The following is a 27,500-nucleotide window of genomic DNA, read 5'->3' as shown; positions in this document are numbered from 1 at the left end:
TGGTGCCTGTGTCACATCTCATGTAAGCTTCACATTGATTTTCCCTTTCTAGTTCTATGAATTTTTTACTCTCCTTCATAAATAAAATAAATTTCATCTTTCTTTAACTGTCCTAAATCCCATTCTCACTTTAAACTTTTCTTTATACTTTCTAAGAATAACACTGAATCCCCATTATAGGTTGTGTTGAACATACAAATTTTTTTTTTAAACATCATTTATATCACATTCATATAAATGCAAAATATACATTAAATGCCTTTTTTATGTAAAATAATTTTAACCTATATACAGTCATAACATGGCATCAAAAAGCTTTTCATTATATACACAGTATGTCTTTATGCCACAGCTAAAGATGCAGAATATAATATATATCACATATAAATATTGACATTTCCTAATGAAGTCCATGATGAAACACTAACTCTGAAATAAACACTGGAAGGATGCAAGTTGGAGGAAGGGAAACAGTTTATGTGTTGCTTTCTATCACCAGGATAAGGGACATGAGGATTTTGAGTAAGTATGCATGTCTCTGCATTCCAGTGTGTTGCAACAGAGAACTCAAACAAGACAAGACAGCATTCTACTTTCTATCTCAATGAGAGAGAGAGAGAGAGAGAGAGAGAGAGAGAGAGAGAGAGAGAGAGAGAGAGAGAGAGAGAGAGAGAGAGAGAGAGAGAGAGAGAGAGAGAGAGAGAGAGAGAGAATGTTTAATTTTTTTATCTTTTACATAATAGAGGCAATATAAAACAAAGTCTACCCCTTTCATGTCTTGGAGATTATAGTCCTTTCTACAGTGTATGCTGGAGAAAATGAGCACCTCTTAGTGTCTCCTTCTCCCCATTCATTTCCATCCTGCAATGGTCAGTGAATCTGGACAAGTAATGAAGGAAACATCAGTTGCTTAATGACAGTATTCTTAATCTACTCATTCCTTATCAATTCCACAAGAAGCTTTGATGAGCTGTCAAGGTGATTTGACAAAATGTATTCACACTGCAAAAGTACAAAGCTGTGAAGGCACAAATATTCCTATGAAGTTACATACAGTACATACATTTATATACATAAAAAAATATATTTTCATCATTAGTCCCATCCACCAGCCTGAGACCAAATGACATAGAGGGCGAGAAAAAAGTAAATCCTCTTCTGGCACAAATATAGAAAAGGTCCAATGGTGGAGCCTTATTTTTTCTTACAATCTTACAAGCACTGGTGAAGGTGAGAAGTCTTTAAACATGGCTTACATAAATGCATCAACTGTTCGTTGCTTTTATATCTTCAAGTCACTAACCAACAAGGTCCCAATACATCAGCTTTATTACTGCAGATATACATCTATAAATTCTGTCCCCAAGATTTTTTATTTTTTGCCCTATTTTTTAGGATGATGTCTTCCTTGGGAAGGTGTGTTGCACAATGTGATTTCACGTGATTCAATACTAATAGTATTGGAGTTTATGAACCAAATGAAAAGATTTATGGCATCTTTTTCTTATCATGGCTACACATCATGTGAGGGATTTTTTGACAATTTTCACACCACACTGGCAACTGTTTTCATTTTCAAGAACTGGGGCCAGGTAAATTTTTCATACATTTGATAACTCTCCTACTTTCAATAATATCTCCACTTAGTATGGTGACTTCACTTCAGTAACTGCTTTTCTTTTTAATGAGGGAAGGAAGTAGTCACAGATGTAGCAAATGTAGTGCTGCACTGCTCTTCAATGTTTTCTTTAATCAGTCTTTTTCATCATTACTGAACAGATCAGAGGATTTCCTTAAACTCTGTCTGACTTGTTTAGTCTTTAATTCCTGTTGTGTGTCACAGAAGTCAGCATTAATCTAGATCCTTGACACATCTCCTGTAAAAGAAATCAAACTTGTGATATTACATACATTTTGCATATAAATCTTTAATAGAATTATAAAATCTCTCTTTTTTTTTGTTATAAGGAATCAAGAACATCTCACAGCTGTCACTTACATGAACATCCACAAATGCCTTTGAATTTTGCTGAGTATATGGAAATTGAGAAAACAAGTATGAAACAACTGTTGTTAATTTCTCACACTTGCAGTACAAATTTAATAATTCAATGATAAAAATTGTTTGTTCATGTTATTACTTGTCCACAGATATATGATACACTTCAGTTTTCTCCTGCATCTTGAACCTTTCTCCGATGCTCTTGTCATGTCTTGCTACCTCTCTCTGACTCACCTATAGTATTTCCATCAGTAAGGAAGACCAGCATCTGCCTTGACCCCACACGACGAATGGATGGCAGGCGTCCCTCACGCTCTCCATCTCTCCCTTCCCCACTCCCAGTTGCCCCCTCCTCTGGGTCACTAGGGTGCTGCGCATCAATGGGAAAGTCTTCCTCAGATGACTCAAAACATCAAAGAGAAGGTCATCTGGGAGTTCATCAGAGAGGGAGAGTCGGAGGGAGCGGCGAGAGGTAGCAGCGGAGTGGCAGGAGGACAAGCGACTGTGCGGAACTTCTGGGGGAAGAGTCACTGTCCGGAAGCTCACCTCCTGGTCTCCTGAGTGTGCAAGTCAAGAGGTTGTACTTTGTGTTTTCTTAATAAAAAAACATATTTGTATGTGATATAATTTATAAACTATTTCTATCTTATTGAAATGTGTGATGAGTGACTGAAAAATAGTTTATCATATCTATGGACAAGGAATGAACTAGTAGAAGATAAAATTGATCTTAAGAATTTCATGCACTAAGACAGATGTAAATAAGGATCATATCTATGTAACACTGTGCATTTTATAAAATTGATATACGTATTGCTGCCATGCCTGGAAGAACTATATCACCATTAAGTAACAATGAGAAATAAATCTATTATGAATAAGTGAGGTGGATGTGATAATTTATCAAACCCAAATCTCCAGAGGAATAAGCCTTAACTGTCTGTCCTCATGGTCAGTCCTATTTTGGCTTGTGTCTGAGCATCCTGCTGAAGCACTGCATTGCAACAGCCTCTATTTATCACTTCCCCATTTGCTGGACAGCAAAGGATATCTGTGCTTCCCTCCACTTTACTATTATTAACTAAATTCAGTCTCCTCCTGCTAATCATAAATACTCTTATAAATCAAGAGGAGCTGAATGATACATCACCTAACCATGCACTGTAAATATGTACATATGTATATTGATATTCCTTTTACCTGCCCCCCTGCCTGTTACCTAGACAGCCGGTGTGGGGCGGAGCAAGGCAGGCTGGATCATTTCCTAGCCCCTGGAGGCAGGAGGTAGCTGAGGTCAACAGACTGCTTAAAGACCACTGGTTTAGGGCGGGGTGGTCCCAGCATCCGCCCTACCACTGGGCCCTGAGGGTGGTCCAGGCGAAGGGTGTCCCCCACCACTGGTACAGGCCATTAACAAGGAGATGCAAGCAGTCCCAGGGCAGACAATTCCAGAGAAGGTGTAGAGACCATCACAGGAAGTTCCAGGAAGATGTAGAGAGACACAGGTAATCCAAGGGAGCCATAAAACCATACAGGAGCCACAGGATTCCAGGTGGAGCAGCAAGGAGCCACCACATCATACCATCACAGCAAGATTAATTGAAGGTCACACCACCAGAGAGACAGGGAGGCGTAATAAAGACATGCAAAGAAAAGGATGTCAAGATGAGAAACCATACCATATGAAAGTGATGAGTGGAGAAGATACTCGTAAGTGAAGAAAGAACACTACATAATAGTACTGCTAGTCTGGTTATTCTTACAAATAGTAAAAATTTACAATAAATCCCTTTGACTCTCACTGATACCATATGAGTATTTGTGATAAGTATGAAGGATATATACACATTAACCTGTAAGAAGTCAGCACTGATTTACGAGTACCTCTGAATACTCCTCCAGGTCACCAAAAATTTCACTTTCTTTTTTTATTCCATATAACTCAAAATGGGCATAGAAAAGTAAAAATAAGAGTTAAAGTTCAAAATTGCCATTTTTAAATGTCCAGCTGGAGCTTTAAATTTACCTCGCTCAGTGATGCTGCCAGACGTACAACTCCTGAATGAGGCTTTTTTAATCGTTTTATCGATATTTTTCTCCTACGAGACATGTGTATAATGGTTACATATTCATAAATTAACCCATGTTTTATAATGAAAAATACAAAAAATATTTGTAAATAGTACTGTAAATATAATGTAAAAAATAATTTGCTCAGTTTACCATAAAATATTGTTTATTATTTTTTCTTTCAGTATCTAAGCTTTTTAGTATTGCAGCAGGGTGTGATACTCTTCAAAACAAGGCTCAATGCATAAAGCTACATCACATTCATGACATTAATACCAAATGTTGCTCCGTTTTTTTTGGTCATGCCAAGGCAAGGCGGCAGGGAGGGGTGGGGGAGGGGGATGACTAACCCATGTCAGAATGGCGGGAAACTGTGCTGATATATGCTAGACACTTCAAAGAACATAAATATTGAAGCTGGAGGGAATTTCAAACGCATGGAAACCAAGTAAGGGGCGAACGTACTTGTACATAATTGACCACAGAAAGTAAGCAAAGACATGGGTTGACCTCTTACGGGTTAATGGTCAGCATCTTTCAATCATAGAAATTCATACTTTTACTGCCTGGAGGACTAGTATATGCATAACAAGGTCCCTGCACAATGACTGAAGCAGTACACAACATAAAGAAAATAAGGAAAAATAATCAAATGTCACCAAATAAAGCAAGAAATACGAAATATGAATAAAGACTGAATGTAAATTATTCAATAAAAACTGAAGAAAATGAGGTACTGCACATGAGATTAGAGGAACAAGAACAGTATGCATACACAGTACATACAAGTATTTACAAAAAACAGTGCTAGAACACAAAATACAATAGATAGGAATTGGTTAAAAAAAGTTGTGATATTGTATGGTAAAGACATGGTCAAACACAAGCTTCATGAGATTAGACCAAACCAAACTGCACAAAATGATTACAAGATTGATGGGATAAGTTATAGTGTTTAGAGAGAGAGAGAGAGAGAGAGAGAGAGAGAGAGAGAGAGAGAGAGAGAGAGAGAGAGAGAGAGAGAGAGAGAGAGAGAGAGAGAGAGAGAGAGAGAGAGAGAGAGAGAGAGAGAGAGAGAGAGAGAGAGAGAGAGAGAGAGAGAGAGAGAGAGAGAGAGAGAGAGAGAGAGAGGGGGTAGGGGCAGTAAATGTTAGAAAGTGTGCTTAAAAGATAAAAAGTGGAGTCACATGGAGGTATAATTTTCTGTCATATCCATCTCTGCATGAAGATTCCCAGAAAGAGACATCAGTAATCTTTGTAGACTTGGGAAATTATGAAGAAAAGTGGAGCACTAGGGGAACTGAAAGCAAGAGTGAAATGGGCAGGTCAGAACAACACTCACCTACAAACTGGCGGGTGGGCATACCAGGCCCACCAAGATCTAGGCCGGGAGGAAGGCGAGGGCTGCCATCAGGGGGCACCTTTTGTGCATTGAGTGAAGCATTGCACAGAGAGGTGGCCGCTGTGTAGTGTGACCGCATCTCCAACTCCTTCACATCACGGCTGAACTGGCTGTAGAGGTGCACCTGACGCACCATCAGGAGCACCAACACTATAGAGGCTGAAACTAGGTTGCCTATCACCATGGATGGATCTCTGAGGTGGCGTGGTGCCTGTGTGGCAGCCACTGTCCACACACACCAGCTGACTATGGAGAAGAGTGATGCTACTAACATCCAACGTGTCTCCTTGGAGGCTATGCCAGAGTGCCATGCTTCCAGGCACAGGCCTGCTGTGGCAGCCAGTAGTACCATCACATAGGCCAGAGAAGTGACCAATTCTGCCTCAAACTCCTCTGCTGGGGAACAATACCAGGTATCAGCCAATAGGTCCACCTCAGGAGGGTAAAGGGTAAGCCAGGCTATGCCCAGTACCAGCTGAACCACAACTAATGCTAGTGTCACCACAATTTGGCCACACATCCTGGCCAAGAGAGGATTTTTTCCACTGCTACCACTGTCACTGTTGCTGCTGTTGTCTCGAGTAGCAGAAACTGAGGCCAGACGATAGGCATGGAGTGCCTTTACCAGCAATGAAGCATATATGAGAGCATAGGCCAAACCTGGCAGGAATCTGCGCACAGCACATGTTCCTGCAGTAGGTTGGAAGATGAGGGCAAAGTTTGCAGCAAAGACCATGAAGCAGCCAGTGAGCACAAGGCAGCCCAACACAGGAGCTCCAGCAGCAGGGGGGAAGGTGGCCATGAGGTAGATGAGGGAGGATAGTGAGGCCATAACCCCTAACAGGCTAAGCACGGCTGTGGTGATGCCATACACTGTGTGGAAGTTGAAGTCAATGGGAAGAGGTTTAGGCAGGGCCATGGCTGCATACACTGGTGACTGGGGAGCACACACCTCCACACATGCCCCTCCTTGGCAGCTAGAATCTGGAGGGAAGCCTCCTATTTTGAACTCTAGGCCAGGTTTCTCTAAACGTAAATGGCCATTCTGCCAACCACCAGCACTAACATATCCATATTCAGCTCCCAACTTGCGATAGTTCCAGAGATGGTACCCATAGGCATCTGCATCACCATGACTGGCAGTGTTGTTGAGAGTCAGTCTGCTCTGCCGCTGTATTTCCAGCAGCAGCTCTGGCTGGACTACTTCACACTCTTCAATGGTTTGAGCCTCAGCACAATGTTGGGTGAGGTAATTGTCAAGACCATGAGCCACAGCATTGATGGCCAGCACTGTGTGGAAGACAAAGGGATCCTGCACCAGCTCATCAGCATGTACGTGCTCTGTGCCAAGACACTCTCTCACAAACTGCCGCTGAACTCGACTGCTGGCAGACAAGCGGCACTGGAACTTATACTGGAAATACTCTTCAAACCACTCATCTGGAATTGGTGCATGGTAATCCAATGTTAAGTTGGCCACAAAGGAACGAAAGTCAGGAAGGTCATAGGTTTCAGTGGTGAGGGTGAGGGCTCCAGCAGATGCTCTATTCAAGTTTCCAGTGACAGCTGGTTTGTTGCCCCATGCAGGTCCAGCCAGGAAGGTGAAGCGCTCTGCGTGGCCGAGCCGTTCAGCTGCCTGTACAACCATACGGATGTTGTCAGCAGCATCCATCAGAAGCACCACGACATGGGGTTTCCAGCCAGCTGCGAGAGTTTCCACCACCTGTCGTGCATATTCCTCAGACACTCGCTGAGGCATGCCCAGGGAATCTCCAAGGCACACATCTTCAGCCCAAGCCATTTGTCGAAACGTTTCCATGAGGAATCTTCCATCTTCATCATTATCATACACCACACTAAGGAAAGTCCATCCAAAGCTGCGTGCCACTGCCAGAAGTGCCCGAAGCTCGGCAGTTCGTGACGGCACACTAGTTAAGATGGTCTCATCAGTGCGGTCACCAAGGTGAATACTACCAACAGGTGAGCTGAAGTGTGGGATGTGATTTGCTGCCAAAATGTTGGAAACTGCCTCTGCAGCTTCATCATCTAGAGATACTGAGGCCACTATGTGACCTGGCCCAAGCAGCAGGCCACTGTCACCTTCCTGAGCCTCACCAGAGAAGAAGCTAAAGACTCTCTCCCTTGCTCGCTCAGTGCGATCACAGTAATCAAAGAGCACAGCACCTAGACCTACCCCAGCATCATTGGTGTTGATGCGGGTAAGTGCATATGCCACTGCTGCTACATTCTGGAAGATTCTTTCACCTGCAAATGCCCCACATGAGAAAAATGTCTGGCCTTGCTGGTGGTAAGGCACAAGGCCACTTATGCCAAACCTTTGGTGTGGGAACATCTGGAAAAGAGAAATGAGAAGATTTAGGGCAAGTAGTATTCATTTATCACTACCGTACCTCTCTAACTCTTACTACACATATATGTGTAGCATTAACTTTATTTACTCTTTGCCTATTATTTTTCATAACATCACTCTTAGACGGAAGACTAATCTACATGACCCTGGCACATTCATAACATATTTTCTTCATTATTCATAAGGTTTGTCACCTTCTACACTTTTTTATTTTTAATATATGGTACCATATTAGGAAATAATGGTCTGTATTATGTAGAATCTGTATTTAATAAATAGCTCCTTTTTTCAGTGGTATACGATTCATTCTTAGTCATTAAAAACTAGCAAATTATTTGCTTAAAATCATCATTGTGTGACTATACTTGGATGAATAACATTGGTTTGTGTCAAATCAATAGTCCCAGTGGAAAGATTCTGGAGGTCTCTAATTTTATCTTTTAAGGTGAGTTTATGATGCAAGAAAATTATGATACATTTTGAAAACTTTCCTCCTAAAAGTCATAAAATATGGATATGAAGATACAGCTGCAATCCCTCCAAGCTTCAAGTTTATCATACAAATTGTACTGTCATCTTCATAACTGCACTCCCTCACCTGCAGATACTGAGTGTTCCTTCGAGGTGCCCGAGTGGTTGCCGTGCCTCCACTGCTCCCACATATTTCCACATCAAGGCACCTTGAGCGCACTTCTGCCATGCCTTTTGCCCGCCCCTCTGCATCATAGGTCATCACTAGGGAACCATTGAGTGCCAGGCCCTCCCCCTCGCTAAACATGCCCACTCGCACCAACCCAGAGCTTCCACGATTCTCCATGTGCCGGAAGTTGAGTATCTGTAGGAAAACAAAGGTGTTATCTCATCTCTAGATGAAGAATTTCCTTCCCTCTCTCTTCTCTCCCTCTCTGGATGTAGATAGAAATATTACTGATCACTTTTGCTATTTCCTTCTAGCATTATTTTCATTCATTGTCTTCACACTCTTTATGGGTATCTATAAGTCAGGTAAGGCATGAAATAAAGCAGATTCATGTTTTCCCATAATTCAGAGCACTTTAGCTACAAATATTGACTTCGAGATAAAAAAAAAAAAATACTGAATATTTCTTGGGCACATCATCCTCATGTTATTTAGTATTTTCTTCTCTAATGCTCTCATATCCCATGTTTCAGCCTCGTGCAGTGGAATGAGGACAGGCTGCTACTCTCTCCTAAAACTGTCTCTTTGCATTTATTCCAAAGCAGTTTACATTGAGCACTCCAGGAAGTAGATGACGGATAAAAGTGTTAGGATAGCAAACATAATACATGATGAATAAGTCATAATTATAAGATGGTGCATCCTCTGAGGTTGTTGTAATGAAGGAGATACATTCTTTGTACTATGTGTACATATAAGTATATAAACATATCAGGATAATGATATGTAACCATACTTTGGTTGATGTTTGACCCCAAAAAAGATAGGCTAAGGGAAGAGGAAAGCACCTGCAAGGCAGCAACACTGTTGTGGCCCTCCACAGTGAAGGCTATGGGGCGATCATCTGCCCCGTGGCTGGTTAGCGAACGTGTGTACATGAAGAGCTTGTCTCGGAATTGTGAGTCGGACGTCAACTCCTCACACACTCCACTGGCCAGTCCTGCAATGGATGGAAGAAGCAGGATGAATATGAGAATGTATATTTTTTTTGTCATTCATGAATTTATTGGATCAAACTTACAGCATTAACAGCATTAAAACATATAACTACCACCTGCGTAGTTGTTTTCCATCAAAGCATTTTCATGTTGCATAATAAAGTAAGAAAATAAATAAGTAAAGAAACAAAGAAACAAACAAACAAATGAAAAAATAATTGAAAATACAAAACACTGAAAGATTATCCTACCTGGACACGCTTCTCGCCGCCACCTCTCCAGAGCATGGCCCAGAAGGGTGACAGCACTGGCTGTGTTGACCACCTCTTCTGCCTGGTGCAGTTTATAGTTGGAGAGATTGCGTGCTGCCCCTGTGAAGCAGCTGGCACCCTGACAGCGGAAGGTCTGTTGGCAGAGTTGTGGAGAGAGGTGTGAGTGGGATGAAACATATGAAGGCACAATGATAAGGAAGATTTGACACAATGATAAGGAAGATTTGAATGAAAGGAAGGATGGGAAGAAGTGAAACTGGGAGCATGAAAAAAGTACATGTATAAGTGAAGAAATAATATGCAATTAATATGCATAAATGTAAAGACATAATAACATTAATTCAAAAGCAATAGTAATTGGTATAAAGTGAAAAAGAGAAAACAGGAACAAAAAAAGATATGAGGAAGAGAAAATAGGAAAGGAAAAGAGAAGAGAGCTGGAGAAAAAGGGACAGGGATGAAGAGAAGAGAAGAGAAATTTTAAAATATAGAAAGAGATCCATGATATGATAGTTTTAAGTAAATCTTAGTTTTTCAAAAGTATAAACAAATTTCACACAATATTCACTGACAAAATTAGCTAAGAAAAAGTCACAAGATTTGCTAATATTGAATACAAAGAATCACCACATGCATTATATTGCATTGCTTCTGTCAGCACATGAGGAAAAATGGAATCAGACATCACCTGTGCCCAGAACTCATGGAACCACGGGTAGGCGGTGTGGTTAGCCAAGGATAGGCTCTTGAAATAACTCTGGAACTCCGGCACATGGCTGCTGATAGGTTGCACCACCATCATGCCCAGTGCTTCACTCCTGCACAGATAGATATAGTAAGAGAAAAGTCTTTTGTGTGTGTGCGTGTGTGTTTTTATTATTATTATTCACAGTTGCCTGCTGGTCACCAGCCAGCCTTCCCCATTAAGGAGCAAGCTCAGAGCTCATAGACTGATCTTCAGGTTGAATTGAGACTACATCACACACCGGGACAATGCGGCCACAACCTCTCAAATTACATCCCGTATCTATTTGATGCTAGGTGAACAGGAGCTACACATTAAGAGGTTCGCACATATACCTTGCCATGGCCAGGACTTGAACCCAGGTCTTCTTGATTGTGAGCCAAGTGTGCTAACCACTACACTATGTGTGTGTGTGTGTGTGTGTGTGTGTGTGTGTGTGTGTGTGTGTGTGTGTGTGTGTGTGTGTGTGTGTGTGTGTGTGTGTGTGAAGGCTAAGGAAGATATGGAGACAGCATACAGAGGAAGACATAAAAAGGATGAACATTGCGGAAAACAATGATTGACTTAAAAACACTAGGAGGAAACTAAGAACATTAAACAAAATGGTAATGATGATGTGAATGAATTTGGACCTGTCATATCATATACTACATATAAAAAAATTATGACTAATGATTAACAGAATGACTGAACAAAAATGAAAAAGGAATCTAAGATGAGCAAACAATAAAAAAAAAAGACAGGCAGATGAAAAGACAAGCAAGGTCTGTGTTTTGTACAATTAAATATTTTCAATCTCCCACCAGTCTTTAAATAGAAAAGCCAAAGGGATCTGTGCAATCATAATTTAGACTTCTAGCATTTTTTTTGGAGGGATATTCACAAATCAATCAACCTCTAGTCTATAGCTGCTAATGTGGAAAAAAAGTACATATGAAAACATACTCATGGTTGATGTAGGGCCAGGGGGACTCAGCCATGATAAACACCAGGTCTCCTTGATGGACCAGGCCGCGGGCACGCAACGCAGCAGCCGTTTGGAGGAAGGGGCCAGCATGGTGAGGCTCCAGCAGTGCCACCACCACACGAGCACCTGCTGCTGCCGCCTCAGCCAGCCGCCGCCACACTGCCAGCATGTATTCCCCTTCCTCCACCTGTAACACAAGGGTTGCAACTTTTATAATAATGTGTCTATCCTATTGTATACCTATAACATATACATACTGTGTTATACTGCAAACAGAATGAACTCTATCAGACATGCATAGGAACAGGCATTCTAAGGGGACCTTTCTTTACTTTCTTTTGCCCTTGGTCAGCTTTTCCCCCTCTTACATTAAAAAAAACCTACTACCCACCTTGAGAGGAATGGCCTCCTTCAGGATTGGCTTCAGTCCATGGGTCTCTGTTGCCTTCACCAGATGCTTCTGAATGTCAGTCTGAGTGTTGCTTTCTGAGTACACAATGCTGAACACTTCCCACCGCCAATACAGCAACAGGGAAGCAATGGCCCGTCCCTGTAACATGCATATGTACAAGCTTGGATAATGTGTGTATTTACCTAATTGTATTTACCTAATTGTAACATACGGGAAAAGAGCTATGCTCGTGTTGTCCCGTCTCCATATCTATTAATGTCCAGCTTTTTCTTAAAATCATGAATATTCCTTGCGTTGACCACTTCCACGTCTAAACTATTCCATGCTTCCACCCTTCTATGAGGGAAGCTATATTTTTTCACATCTCTCCTATAAGTGGCCATTTTAGTTTTTCCCATGCCCTCTCGACATTCTTCCATTCCACATACACAGATCTTCCCTATCCATTTTTCCATGCCAATCATCACTCTGTATATTGCTATCAGGTCTCCCCTTTCTCTTCTGTTTTCCAGGGTTGGAAGTTGCATTCTTTTCAGTCTGTCTTCATAAGTCAAATCTCTTAAGTCAGGCACCATTTTCGTTGCAGCCCTCTGTACTTTCTCTAGTTTCCTTATGTGTTTCTTTAAGTTCGGAGCCCACTGTATTGTTGCATATTCAAGCCTCGGTCTTATCATTGCAGTAATTATTTTCTTCATCATTTCTTCATCTAGATATCTGAACGCCACTCTTATGTTCCTCAATAAGTTCAATACTTCTCCAATTATTTTGTTTATATGTCTCTCTGGCGATAGGTCATTGGTAATTGTCACCCCAAGGTCTTTTCTTCATGACTGGTTTTATGTCTTCATTTCCTATCTTGTACATACTCCTGATTCTTCTTTCACTCTTGCCAAACTCTATTTTCTTGCATTTTGTCGTGTTGAACTCCATTTGCCATGTACAGCTCCATTTCCATATTCTGTCCAAGTCTTCCTGGAGTAGTTCGCAATCTTTGTCACATCTCACTTTTCTTAACAATTTTGCATCGTCTGCAAATAGGCTCACATAACTGGACACCCCATCCACCATGTCATTTATGTAGACTGCGAACATTACTGGTGCCAACACTGATCCCTGTGGAACTCCACTCTCCACCAATCCCCATTCTGATGGTCTGTCCTTAATTATTGTTCTCATTTCTCTTCCTACCAAAAGTCTTCCATCCATTTTAGTAAACTGCCATGCACTCCTCCTACCATTTCAAGTTTCCAGATCAGTCTCTGGTGTGGTACCTTATCAAAGGCCTTTTTTAAATCCAGATATATTCCATCAGCCCAACCATCTCTTTCCTGTATTACATCTATCACCCTCGAATAGTAACATATCAGGTTTGTCGTGCATGAACGCCCTTTCCTAAAACCAAATTGACACTCACAAAGTATGTCATTTTCTCCAAGAAGTCTGTCCATCTAGTCTTCACCACCCTCTCACACATCTTAGCTACCACACTTGTAAGTGACACTGGTCTATAGTTCAATGGGTCTCTCTTGTTACCTGATTTATAGATTGGGACAATGTTAGCTCTTTTCCAGTCTTGGGGCACTACACCTTCCCTTAATGAGGCATCAATTACTTCACAAACTTTTTCTGCCAATTGCTCCTGCATTCTCTTAAAATCCATCCTGATACCCCATCAGGTCCCACAGCTTTTCTCACTTCTAAACTCCCCATCATGTTCTTGATCTCCTCCACAGTTACTTGAAACTCCTTCATAATCCCTTTCTGTTCCATTACCAGTGGTTTGTCAAAAGCAGTCTCCTTTGTGAATACCTTCCGAAAGCATCCATTCATAGCCTCTGCCATTTCCTGGGATCTTCACTGCATACTCCATTTACTTCTAAACTTTCAATACTTTCTCTATTTTTGATGTTGTTGTTCACATGTCTGTAAAAAGCCTTGGTTGGTCTTTACATTTATCAATTATATCCTTTTCTTGTTTCTTTCTTTCTTCTCTTCTAATCAACACATATTCATTTCTTGCTCTTTTGTAACTTTCCCACTGCTTAATCCGTCTTTTCCTTCTCCACCTCTTCCATGCATCCTCTTTTCTTGTTCTAGCCTTTTCACATCTATCGTTAAACCAGTCCTGCTTTCCAACTTCTCTATGTTGTCTTATTGGTACAAATTTTTCTCACCTTCTTTGTATATTTTTATAAATTCCTTCCACTTTTCATTTGCTCCTTAGCACTCTTGAATTTCATCAATTTGTCTCTTGAAAGAATTTCTTTAGGTTTCCAAAATCTGTCTTGGCATAATTCCATCTTCCCACTTTATATTCTTCATTTCTTCTAGATTTCTCTTCGTCTATCACCTTGAACTCCAAAACTGCATGATCACTCTTTGCTAAAGGGCACTCCACCCTCATCTCCTCAATGACCATTGGCTCTGTACTAAAGACCAAGTCCAGTCTTGACGATGCTCCCTCTCCTCCAAACCTAGTATCTTCTTTGACCCACTGAGTTAACACATTTTCCATTGCCAGTGTCAATAGTGTATTTCCCCATGTTGTCTCTGATCCTTCCATTGACCAGTCCTCCCAACACACCTCTTTACAATTAAAATCTCCCATCATTATAGTTCGTTCACAGCCACCCAACATTTCTTCCAGACATGTTCCTGTATCACTTATCATTTCTTCATATTCCTGTACTGACCATGCATTTGTCTTAGGTGGTACGTACACCACTATGTAGTGCCTCTTTTTCCTTCATTAGTTTCTGCTCTGATCTTTAGCACTTCTGCCTTTCCCATACCTTTTTCACTTGATCCACCTTTATATCTTTTTAACCAGCAACATCACTCCTCCTCCCATCTTACCTACTCTATTTCTTTTCCAAACGTTATATTTCCTTCTCCAACCTTCATCAGGTCTTCTCCCTCTCTCAGTTTTGTTTCAGTAAGACCCACAATATCTGGGTTCTTGTCCCTCAAGTAATCGTTGAGTTCTAAAATCCCGATATCACTCCATTTATGTTGGAATACATTACATTTCGCTCATATGTAAGTTTCTTTAGTCCTTTCTTGCTGTACTTTTCTGGGTTATGAACCACTTCCTCAGTCTCATATCCAAGATTCTCCAGAAAAACTCTTTCTTCTCTTCTTCTGTCCTCTCTTCATTTTTTTTCAAAGCCTCCTTTCTCAACTCATTTAACATTTCTCTTTCCTTTTCACCGAGATCTCTTCTCAACCAAATCTTCCTGTGTATGTGTATGTTTAGTGTTTACCAAGTTGCACAGATCTTACCTGTTTTACTATAGTTATCATCCTTTGTAAGTTTATTTGAATTAAGCAAAAAGTTACCAACACAAACACACACACATACACACACACACACACACATGCTCTTACCATATATACATATATTTACACCTTTCTGCATTTCATACATAGACTCAAGGTACAATCACACATATCAGTGCCATTTGAGTTCCATGTCAGTGAAATCTGTGATGGTTTCAGTGACTGTTATGCCACTGATATATGTGAATGGGGCTTTATTTTCTCATCCCCTTTATTCAATAAATTATTCTACATCTGGTTTTCTTCATATGCAACACTTATACAACAAAATCATACCTCCTCTATTCCTTCTTTCTGAAATATTGGATTGCAAAACCAGCAGTGAGGATTGGTGTCATGTCTTCAAAACACTCTGGTCTTGAAAAGTTAGCAACCTTCTTCAAGAAGTTCATTTCCTCATGCAACTACTACTTTCTGTGAGACTTGGAAATAATTACTAGCACTGATGGGATTGGAATAACAGAAAAAATGATCAATATAAGTTGCTGTCAGTCATGGGAAGTCAGAATCACAGAGAGGAATAATCAGAGAAGCTCTGTACAACTACTGCATCTCCACAGCTTACTTCTTGTCTCACAACAAGGACAGGGAAACCACACATCTAACACTATTAAGAACATATGTGTCACCTTCAAAACTGTCTCTTGTGTAGAGATATGGAAGTATAAGTATCAACTTACCACCACACTGTTGGGAGGGGCAAGGCGCAGCATGGTAGGGAAGCGGTGGGTGTTGGCATAGGCAGTGGCAGTGGCCTGTGTGGCAATGGTGGTGATGGCATAGGGCTGTGTGACGTCCACCACCTGCCGCACTTCCTCTCCTTCCCCAGCAGCCACCAGTCCCATGATGCTGTCCACTGAGGGCACCTGTGTGGAAGAGATGAGAGACAGGTCAGCAGAGAGAGAAAGAAAAGTAAGATAAAAACAGAAAAATGAATGGAGAGGTAAAAAGGAAGTAAAGAAATTCAAATGGCGTATATCTTCATTGGCTCAAGTAAGCTGTATATTCTTCATATCATTGTATTTGTATAAATTCTCATATCATCTTTTCGCTGACGTTGTGCTATGGCAGGGAAATGGTTTGGCTGTTACTCCATATCTATATTTACAGTTTATTATACAGAGTTTGTGAGGTCTGTTTGCTATTGGATGAACTAATCATCTCTCTCTCTCTCTGTACCTTCTTCCTCACACTCTCTGAGGTGCGTCCAGTGAGGAAGTTAGTCAGATCTCTCACAATCTTCTCCTTACTGCGGCAGGCGTCTAGCACAATGGCACCAAGGGTCACTCCTGGCAGCACTTTGGGGTCATTGTTGAGGCGGTCCAGAGCCCACAGCACTGACTCAACACCTTGGATTCCCTGCACACCAAAAGATAAATGTTACTCTCAATTTTATTATTCGTAGTTAGATGCAGTAGAGAAATTTTGAAATACAGTAGTTTTTTTTATTAGGAGGCATTCTTGACTATTAATATATGAAAGTGAGAAGGTTCAAGTATAAGGGATGAAGAAAGGTAAATTTACAGGCAATGGTAGACACACACACACACACACATACCTTGTCCCCATCCAGGCTGCCACACTCCAGGGGTCGCTCACCCTTCTGGTGCACACTGAGAGTCACTGCCAGGTACAGTTTATCTGGGGAGTCCACCAACAGGTAATCTGAGGCCTGGTGATGGCAGGTGGAGCAGCTGGATAGGCAGGTGGAAGCCATCTCATCCATACGAGTGAAAGAGCCATTGTGGTACTCCATCATTGCATTGCCAAGAGTTAGGCGGCTGTCCACGTATCTGCCCACCTGGAGAAGGCAGAGAAGGGCATATGAGGGCAAGAGTGCTGGGAGGCAGGAAGAGAGAAAAAGCAAGGAGTCTGTCCACATCCTATAGTCTAAAGATCTACCAAAGTTGAAAGGTAAATAAGAAAAGAGAAAAATAAAAGATTAGCTTATCCTACATCCTATTAAGCTAAATTTATGTACTAAGCCTACCATAGCATCATCTACTTCTTAGCCTACAGATCTTGGGACTCAATGGTTCATAGGCATCACATATAAGTTCTCACTATTACCTTCTCATACTCATAGGTGGGAGACAGCTGGGACGAGGGGCGGCGGACAAGGCTCAGCACTTCCAAGGGGGCATTGCCATGGAAATTCTCCGTAAACTGGAAGTACTCAGATGGCTTGTCCACACGCGAAACCTCAGTGTTGCGCAGAAATTCATTGAGGACAGTTCTCTGCCGCCACCTGGTGTGTGTGTGTGTGTGTGTGTGTGTGTGTGTGTGTGTGTGTGTGTGTGTGTGTGTGTGTGTGTGTGTGTGTGTGTGTGTGTGTGTGTGTGTGTGTGTGTGTGTGTGTGTGTGTGTGTGTGTGTGTGTGTGTGTGTGTGTGTGTGTAGATATTGTGGAGTAAAAAATGCAGATGAAAAAAAGATGGATCAAAGAATAAACGGGAAAAGTCAACACTGATATATATATATATATATATATATATATATATATATATATATATATATATATATATATATATATATATATATATATATATATATATATATATATATATATATATATATATATATATGAGGCCTTGATGTAATAACTTGATCATCTCTAAGCAATACTTTTAAGGCCGATTCAGCTAACTAGTCTGACATCCTTCTTAAGGGGAGCTACCTGATATAAGATATCAGCATGATGCAATTAAAGTTACCATGAAAAATAAGACTAATTCTCATACAGCTGCTCTCCTGTAGGGAGCAAACTTAAATCACATCAAAATACTAACTTAGGCAAACCAGGACAGAGAGTGCCATCATGTTGGGGACAGAGGTGTTCAATCAGCTGGGTGAGGGCTGCTCCAAATGAGAACAGTGCCTGCACCACACGTGGTGTTGATGGCATCGAGATGTATGGCACCACAGGGAGTGGCACTCCCTCATGGCACTCCTCACCCACACAACCAAACTCCTGTGTGAAAGTGAAGGGGTGAAGCCAATATTCTGGTAGAGGTAATAGGAGATGATAACTAAGACTGAGTGACACTATGGCACTGAAGTGATGCCACTGCCCACCACGATATACATCTATTAGCACTGCATGACATACTGTGATGTAATTAGCATCAGTGAGGGAAGGTTCAGCAGCCTGAGTCAGCAGCATCACTTGGAGAAGGTTATCCTGAAATAAAATCTAATCTCCATCAAAGAAGGGCATTCACACGATGAAACATTTAGTCCCAAACACATAACCTTTCTGCCTCACAAGACACAATAAGGATAATGATGATGATTGTGAGATACAGATGATGAAGATGATAATTATAATGATAATAATGGTGATGATAAATATACTTGTAACAGGAATGCTTGTCATTATCAACATCTTAAAAGAAATATGAAAGAATAACATTACCAACCTGTTTTCAATTTTTGTTCCATTACTGAAACTCACCTGATTGTTCCTATAATGAGCAGCATCCAAAAGAACCATAAAAAAATAAATTATATATAGAACTATTACAGAAAAACCCCAGGAAATGCAAAGCTTCTTGTCTTAATCACTTAAAAAATTCTGCATGATTTCCATTTGTATTGCTTAATTTCTAAAAACCCTCCATGATAACGCATGAAGCTTTTAATCCCAGCTTAAACAGGACATATCTTTTACCAACAAATTTCTCTAATTTCTTAAATAAAAAAAAGATCTAATGGAAATGGAACAAATACTACATAAAAAACAATGCATAGATTGTTCCTTTCTCACAAATATTATCCTGTGTCATATGCTGTTGGTGCTAGGCCTTTGTCCCTGTACCACTAACCTGCCGCCAGTACTGGGTGAACCAAGGGTTGCGGGTGTTCTTCTCAGGGGTGAGCAGGCGGTAGTGAGCAATGAAATCCCTGACGTCCCTCTGACCATCTCTCAGCACCAACACTCCACCCAGGTCACCCTCAAATTCCTGAAGCTGAGAATGAAAAGAGAAGTTTGTTTCTCTCTCTCTCTCTCTCTCTCTCTCTTGGGTATGTTCACCTTAAAGCTTTCTAAATTCTTTTAACTTGAATACGTAACTTCCATATGAAGTTTACATGATATGTTTCTTCTGAACTTTCCACTAACCATTTCTTTGTTGTTGCCCCAAGTTGAGGGGGCAAGCAGGACCAGTTGGTGCCTGAGGAGTCGGCTGGTCACTACTGCACGCTGCACTGCTCGGAGCAACACTCGTGTGTCCTCAAGGGTCAGGAAGAGGGCAAGGCCCCGAGCACCACCTGCTGCTTTTTCTATCAGTTGTTCCACCATCTGATGAAGGCAATGAGGCAGAAAGAGAGGTGGGGCTGGTTTTAGGTACAAGTGATACAAAGGATTGCATGAATTCATTCAGTTTCTAGGATCCCAAATTAGGGAATATGACTTTACTCATTTATATTGATTGTTTTCAAAGAACTTATGTCTTAAAAAAAACATGATCTTTTCTACTTATTTGTATTATGTAGATGCTGATAATATTAATTACCAATGAAAATTTAATACTTTGAGTTAAATCACTAAAAAAAAAAAAAAAAAAAATGTACTGATGAGAATATGTAAGTCGTACATTATGGTGCCCATACATAATCCTGCTTAGGGTCACCAGCGTCAAAATAATCTATTAATGCATTAAAAAGTAGTTATGCTATAAACATACAAACAAACAATGACAACTGGATGATATTCATCACTGAAGCACAAGATGAAAAAAGTGACTTCATCACATACACATACATATCATCTCAGTAAACTATAAAACTCTTGAAGTAAGTCACTATATCAAAAGGTGTCTGTCAGTCAGAATCATTCTTCTGGCAAAATTCCTTCAACAACAACCATCATTTCTGTGATCATTTTCCATGGACAGGTGGGATGGCCATCATTCATAAATGATGGCTTCTCAATACTAGTGTTTGAATACATGATGAATTCCTAGTATCTGTCCTGCTGTATGGCAGTCTCACTTACCTTTGCAGATTTGAGATAAGACCTTTAGTCTTGTTTGAGTCACCGTTGAGCCTTAACTAAGCAAAAAAAGTTAGAGGTCTTTTCAAAATATGTCAAGATCAATTCTATGAATGCAATGCTGTCCACTAATGGTTAATGAGCAGTCAGTCTACTTCAGGTCAAATTAACTTTTAGACTTTTAAAGAAAATAACATATAGCTACACCTTCCATCCACATATCAGCCAGCATCTAATAATATTAAAAAAAAACTAATTCTTTGCTGTACTCACTATACAAAAGTTACGTTTCCAAAACTGTTATGCAAATACAGTAAGACATAAGTAAAAATGAGTCAGAATAAATTAATGAAAATACATATTTGGGAGGTTTTCTACTGTCATCATAAATTTCTGAAATATTTTTGTTCCAAATGGAGCATAATAATAGTTAATCTGTCCATATATCACCAAGTTATCTGATAGAGTCTTATCTGCACCATGGCATCTCACCTGGTCAGCAAGGGTGGCAGAAGCCAGAGGATCAAGAGGGGCCATCTTGAGATCAAGAGCCACACATATCCTGGACGCTTGGGCCACAGTGCGAAATGCCTCAGCACCAGCCACATTTTCTGTGTCTTCAGATGACACAACCAGTGACACATAATCCCAGCCAAGGAAACGCAGTATCTGAAATATTACTCATCACCATCACCACTCGAATCATTACTGTTACTACTCCTATCACCACAACCACCCTTTAGGAGAAAGACATAGCCATATAACTACAAAGGAAACAATATGAAATATAAAATGGCCATATACTGCTAAAAAATAGTAACAAAAAAGAGAAAATAATAAGTAAAGTCATAAAATAGGTCAGTCACCCACCTGCACCATGGCCTCTGCTTCCATGTTGATGGGAGGACTCATCTGCAGGGTATAAGGTGAGTGTGCCTGCGAGGGACCCATGTTAATGGAGGTCACGTTGAGGGAGGACAGCATCTCCCCTGCCACTCGTGCTGTCTCTGGGTCAAGTGAGGTCACCAGTGCACGCACATCATCGAGGTTTATGTTGATTCCTGGTAGTGAACTCTTGACCAAGCTTGTGACTTGGTTCATAGTGCGGATCTGTAGGGATTTGGTGTGGCCAGTGGTGATAAAAGTAGGAAAATGAAGACTGTGATATGGAGGAGGATGTGGTGGTGGGGGATAGTGATGGGAAAGTGTATATGTAGAGGAAAACTATGATAAATACTGGTTATAGTGCCTGGTATATAATGGTAGAAGTAATGGTGTATGATGGTACTGGGGAAACATCATTGTGGAAGATGTAAGTCATAGAAGGATAGGAAAATGAGGAAAGACACTTTTTGTTGCCCCAGGCTAGTGTCACTCTTATTAAGAAAAAAGAGAAATGAAGTTGACTTCATAGATAAATATTAACCAAATTTTTACAAAATATTGAAACAACTGTCATGTGTCATACCCTTGAGCCGCAGGTGTCCAGGACAAGTGCCCCGAGGGTGGTGGAGGGCAGCAGCTGGGCATGCTGGTTGATCTGATCCACCGCCCACAGGAAGGCCTCTACCTCCTGCAGGGTGGCTCCATTCACTGCCACGCTACAGTCTGCACCTGTCAGTTCATCACCTTTGTTAGTTATCTTCATTTCACAAAAACACTACAACGACAACTACTATTACTACTACTGCTACTATTACTTCTACCTTCACTACTGCTACTACCTACTACTGTTTCTTCTACCTTCACTACTGCTACTACTACTATTTCTCCTACCCTCACAACTATCACTACTACTACTTGAGGTTAGGTATCAATAACCACCACAAGTTCAATTATGTATCTTTCCTGTCATTACCATTAGCATAAGTAACAAAGCATTCCATTACAAATTATAAAATATTTCATTTAACCATCCTTCTAAAGTCCAGGCATTTATAATTAATCAAACAACATTTATCTGACATTTCTACTCTAAACACAACAAACCTTGATTCCTGAAGTCTTACAATTGTTTAGAGCATTTTGCAAATATATGAAGTTTTAGTGAAGTTAATCTTTCCTGGATGTCTTATTGTAAATCAAGGTATGAATATTGTGATGCTGATGAGAGTGAACAAGATACAGCAGTGTTTTCTTACCATCAGGGGAGGGCTCATGTATGGGAAAGAGACCCACCACCACCACATGGTCCACTGATGGCATGAAGATGTGCTGCTCTGCCTCTGAGACCACTGTCACATTCTGCTGCTATAAGAGGGATAAAGGAAACTAGCTAAATATACTAGTCTTGTAGGTAATTCTTCTTAATATACACAAAAGAGAAAAAAAAAAAAAAAGATATATTTGAATTTTTCTTGAACAACAGCTGTGAAATATAGATTAGATAAAAATGGTAAGGTGACAGACAGCTATAATTACACTGGTGTCTTACCTCCATAAAATTACTGGAAAGGGTGAGGCAAGTTTCACAGGTGCCTTTGGGACAGGTGGAGGCACGTGGCAGGAGAGCAGGAGAAAGTACATCTACTGTGGAGTTGTCAAATGACATAACCTGAAAGACAGAGATGTGTTAAACCAAATTCCAGGATGTAAGTATACATAATTTTGTTCTTAATATAATGACACTTTCATTTATTATTAGTGCAATGATTATGACTCTTATGATTATTCACTGCAGTAAACTACCACTGCTCTAGTTAATCATTACGAGTACAAGCACAAGTGGTGGATTTATGGGAAGGACATGTGGATGTATTGGTCTGGTGATAGCAAGAGCTATGATTAAGTGGTTTAAACATACTGAAAGGATGACAAAGTGATTAGGTGGAAATAATTATAGATTTCAATGAATTTAATATACAGATACAGTTCATGGAGTTCAACCCTCAAAAATTGAAATAAACAAGGTTCATAAAAACTTTTAAATACATACATGTCACTATTACTATTCTTTATTACATTTTTCTATCATAACGACCATTGCCACATGCAACACAAGCAACATACAAGTCAAGAATACTCCTATCCCAACTTCCCAACATACGGGTAAGCTGACTGTTCACCTACCTGCCTGACAGACACTGTATTGTTGCCTCTCTCAGGTAGGATGCCATACAGGCCAACCACAGACCCGGAGAGTCTGCTGGTACTATCACTCCGCAGCTTGCCCCCCGTCAGGCCCCTCATGCTGCGGCTCCCTGGCCCATTGTGCTGGAACCTCAGGGGACCCAGGTAGTCTGACAGAAGTTCCTCATGACTCATCTCCTGGAGTTTGGGACAAGCACCTCGCCTGTACAACAGAGAGAAATTTGTATTCACTTCATCAATTTTTGAATTAAGAAAGGTAACTGTGGGTGAGTAATGAACTAACAAACTAAGTAGTTACATAATGAAATCATTAAGTACACTTTTCTTAATAATAGCTATCACCTGAGATAATCCCTTCGGATATGGGACTGGGAAGATTTCTATTTTTCCTACTGAAGACTCTTCAACACTTTTGGCAGTCCATATACTAATTATCAATAATGGAAATTTGTATTCTTTGTGTCTAGCTTCTATCAATAGGTTATGCTGTCTTGCAGATCAATGCACTCTTGTCCATTTTTTCATTCCGGCCTCTACAGGTATATTGATTACAATAGCCTACAGGTACATAATGATAGATAAATATGTAGGTAAGCACTTCACCATTACTGCTCACCTGTTCCTGCACTTGAGTCGCCACGCATTCTTGAGGGCAGTGAGGAGAGTGAAGAGACCATGTACCGGCGCCAGGACAGCTCGGGTGCGTGCCAGAATGTCAAGTTCATCCTCTTTCATGCGAAAGGATAGGCACACTGGTGGAGGCTTGACAGTGCCATTCTCTTCTATGTCAACCAGCTCAGGGTCCAGTGAACAGCCTTTCTCCTGCTGCAGGTAACTTAACACCCACTCATTGTCTGGGGTGGGCTGCACACGTGATGGATGGATAAATCAATTAATCTGCAGTTAATACATGTGGTATACAAATAAAGAAATGCTACATTGATACTGAATATACAAAACACTTTATGATGCAGACAGGAGTATATTTTGGGATGAGATGAAAGAGAAAACCTAAGTTCTAAAAACAATCACACAAAACATGAATTGTTTTTACATAATAGACTGCGCAGGGTGCATCTGTTGTTACAGGCAACAGGCCTTTACCTCTAGCTTGACGTCCTGAAGGGTCCTCCAGTGCTCCTCAAACTCCTCAAAGGCAGGTGGTGCAGTGCCCACCACCTGCAGTCCCTTAACCAGACGCGCTATGTCCCGCACCAGGTCAAGGTCATCTTCGGGCAAGTCAGACAAGAGCCACACCAAGCTGCGGGTGTTGGAGCTCTCAGCTTGCATGGCTCGCAGAATCTGCAGGAACAAATCATACAGGTTGGCTCTCATTGGACTGGGATTCATTACAATCTGAGGTATGAAACTTGTATTTTGTGGCACAGATTTTTTGTGAGCGACATCTGTTTCTCTACCTTCAACTGACACGCGCACCATGCACATGCACTTGACAAAACATAAATGCATCAGGTTAATCTCGAAACCTAATAGTTATCATCAGTGTGTACGCACTGTGTGTCTGTGTATGATCCATTAACTGAATACTGATGGACTGGCAGACCTATAGTGACATTTGTATGCGCTGGAGAAACGAGATTATAATACTCAATCTCAAAAGGCATTGAGTAGCAACACTTCACATCATGCTTCATTAATCTTAATGGGAAGGAACGATGCTCCATACTTTTCTTCATATAATCTAAGTAAAAGAATGATTATTTTTTCTACACACACACACACACACACACGAAAGGGGAGACCTGATAGCAATATACAGAGTGATGATTGGCATGGAAAAAATGGATAGGGAAGATCTGTGTATGTGGAATGAAAGAATATCCAGAGGGCATGGAAAAAAACTAAAAATGGCAACTTATAGGAGAGATGTGAAAAAATATAGCTTCCCTCATAGAAGGGTGGAAGCATGGAATAGTTTAGACGTGGAAGTGGTCAACGCAAGGAATATTCATGATTTTAAGAAAAAGCTGGACATTAATAGATATGGAGACGGGACAACACGAGCATAGCTCTTTTCCCGTATGTTACAATTAGGTAAATACAATTAGGTAAATACACACACACACGGTCCGGTAGCTCAGTGGTTAGAACGCTGGCTTCACAAGCCATATGACCGGGGTTCGATTCCCCGGCCGGGTGGAGAAATTTGGGTGTGTCTCCTTTCACGTGTAGCCCCTGTTCACCTAGCAGTGAGTAGGTACGGGATGTAAATCGAGGAGTTGTGACCTTGTTGTCCCGGTGTGTGGTGTGTGCCTGGTCTCAGGCCTATCCGAAGATCGGAAACAATGAGCTCTGAGCTCGTTCCGTAGGGTAACCGTCTGGCTGTCTCGTCAGAGACTGCAGCAGATCAAACAGTGAATTACACACACACTTTTTGCGGAATATATGCTTGCAATAAAGTTGAATGATGATACCAGATAATAATATCAGTGAAATTGAAGAATATCACAATGCAATAAAATAACAAACCAGCAAACGTAGAGTTAAATAAATAAATAAATATAACAAAATAAAATAAAAGAGAGTGGAAGCAGCTGGTAAGAGAGAGCAAGAGAAAATAGTGATATAACACACACACACACACACACACAGAGAGAGAGAGAGAGAGAGAGAGAGAGAGAGAGAGAGATCCTGAAGAGTAGTATTCCAAAGGCGTGGCTTGGTATTCTCAAGGACGCCATGGACAGGCACAAAAGAACTGTACATATTCCCAGAACCGCCGCCTTTTCTACCGTCACTTGCAAAAATACCATTATCTGAGACGATCTACGAGGAAACTTAAAAACAATGCACAAAAAAGCATCATTAGACAGTATCCTCATGCTAGGTTAGGTAAAATGACAGTGTGATGAAGTAACCAGACAAGGGCCTGTGTTCTGAAACGTTTTGCTCTCTCATCAGTCATGACCACTATTTTCAAAGGCCACAGAGATGATTAGCCAGGATCTTAAGTATCTTTTTTTCAGCTGTTAATGATGTAGAAATGTCACTAGAATCCGTATAACTATCTTTTTTCAGCTGTTAATGATGCAGAAATATGTCACAAAAATTAGTATAACTCCAAATTTAAGCCATTTGATGTAGTAAAAGTGCAGTGGAGAGTGCGTTTGTGAAGACATGTAGGGTGCACCATGTTAGCGCCGAGAGGTTTTAATTACTACATGATATCTTATACAGAGGACGAATGAAACTACACACGCCAGAAATTTGCTATTAATGGCATCTTTTAAAGCTATGCTGAGTTTTTACCGAACCACTTATTAATCAAGATCGATGGTAAGACAAAGGACAAAAAGTTAATCTCAGCAATAAGTGCACTTTTTTTTTTAGTTTCAAATTTATATAGCGCTTTCCAAAACATTTCCGAGTCCTATTTCCACAGATTTTATTGTCTATTCAGATTATGAAGCTGTAAATCGCAATATATGGAAGTAGAGAGGTGGTACTGTACGTGCTTCAAGACGCTAACGGGTTGGTACATTTTTTTCCTAGTTTTGATTTATATATCACATTCCAAAACATTTCTAAGTCTTATTTCTACTGCTTTTTATACGACCCCGTACAAGTTATTGGCGTTTTTCGAAGTTCCATGATTAGAGTCAAACAAGCTAGGATTCTACACCATGAAAGGGAGAAAAATACCTATCACAAACTGTAAAATTACTCCTACAACCAACTTAAAACAATAGTCACTGAGAATTTACACCGTTTCAGAATAGTGGCCTTGGGTTCAGACCTCAGACGTGCAGATGCTCCTGAGGGAGAGAAAAACCAACATTACATACTGGACTCAAGGTCGCCACTTCCTTGATCGCCACTCCAACTGGTCGTCATTAATAAAGAAAAAAAAAAAAAAAAAAAAAAAAAAAAAAAAATAATAAAAATAAATAAAAAGAGAAAAAAGTGCTTGCAATTCGTATGTGATTGTTTTTCTTTTTATCCGGAGCAGCTTTGTTCAAGGAGAGACCACTCACTCACTCTACGTAGATAAGATCAAAATTTCTGGCCAGCGATGGGACCGGTGACTCGATCCTCACTCATTCATTTCGCCTCAGCTCGCAGCCTTGTTACGCACCACTCACACACACATACTTAGCCGCAGCATTTCTAGACCAAATGATCACAAAATAGAAAAAAAAAAAAAAGAAGAGAGAGAGAGAGAGAGAGAGAGAGAGAGAG

The 27,500-nt window shown here is 40.6% G+C and overlaps 1 protein-coding gene across 1 annotated transcript in view; it reads right to left on the bottom strand.

The window, feature by feature from the left end:
* The window catches only part of LOC123514548, an 82,765-nt gene that overhangs the window by 228 nt on the left and 55,037 nt on the right, over window positions 1-27,500 (bottom strand). Inside the window, 25 exon segments of the mRNA XM_045272476.1 lie at window positions 1-1,877; window positions 2,237-2,413; window positions 2,416-2,559; window positions 5,415-7,827; window positions 8,444-8,680; window positions 9,334-9,485; window positions 9,735-9,888; window positions 10,444-10,573; window positions 11,446-11,654; window positions 11,859-12,017; window positions 15,899-16,084; window positions 16,398-16,577; window positions 16,777-17,019; window positions 17,289-17,466; window positions 18,007-18,188; window positions 19,042-19,185; window positions 19,338-19,517; window positions 20,703-20,879; window positions 21,081-21,320; window positions 21,679-21,824; window positions 22,352-22,460; window positions 22,645-22,764; window positions 23,280-23,502; window positions 23,917-24,164; window positions 24,405-24,602. The exon segment at window positions 1-1,877 is cut by the window's left edge and continues 228 nt beyond it. Coding sequence (XP_045128411.1) covers window positions 1,858-1,877; window positions 2,237-2,413; window positions 2,416-2,559; window positions 5,415-7,827; window positions 8,444-8,680; window positions 9,334-9,485; window positions 9,735-9,888; window positions 10,444-10,573; window positions 11,446-11,654; window positions 11,859-12,017; window positions 15,899-16,084; window positions 16,398-16,577; window positions 16,777-17,019; window positions 17,289-17,466; window positions 18,007-18,188; window positions 19,042-19,185; window positions 19,338-19,517; window positions 20,703-20,879; window positions 21,081-21,320; window positions 21,679-21,824; window positions 22,352-22,460; window positions 22,645-22,764; window positions 23,280-23,502; window positions 23,917-24,164; window positions 24,405-24,602 — 6,549 coding nt within the window. The 3' untranslated portion in view covers window positions 1-1,857.

This window comes from Portunus trituberculatus, chromosome 38 (assembly GCF_017591435.1).
Source record: "Portunus trituberculatus isolate SZX2019 chromosome 38, ASM1759143v1, whole genome shotgun sequence".
Taxonomy (NCBI): Eukaryota; Metazoa; Arthropoda; class Malacostraca; order Decapoda; family Portunidae; genus Portunus; species Portunus trituberculatus.
The sequence above is the reverse complement of the archived record's forward strand: the minus strand, read 5'-3'. Positions and strand labels throughout refer to the sequence as shown.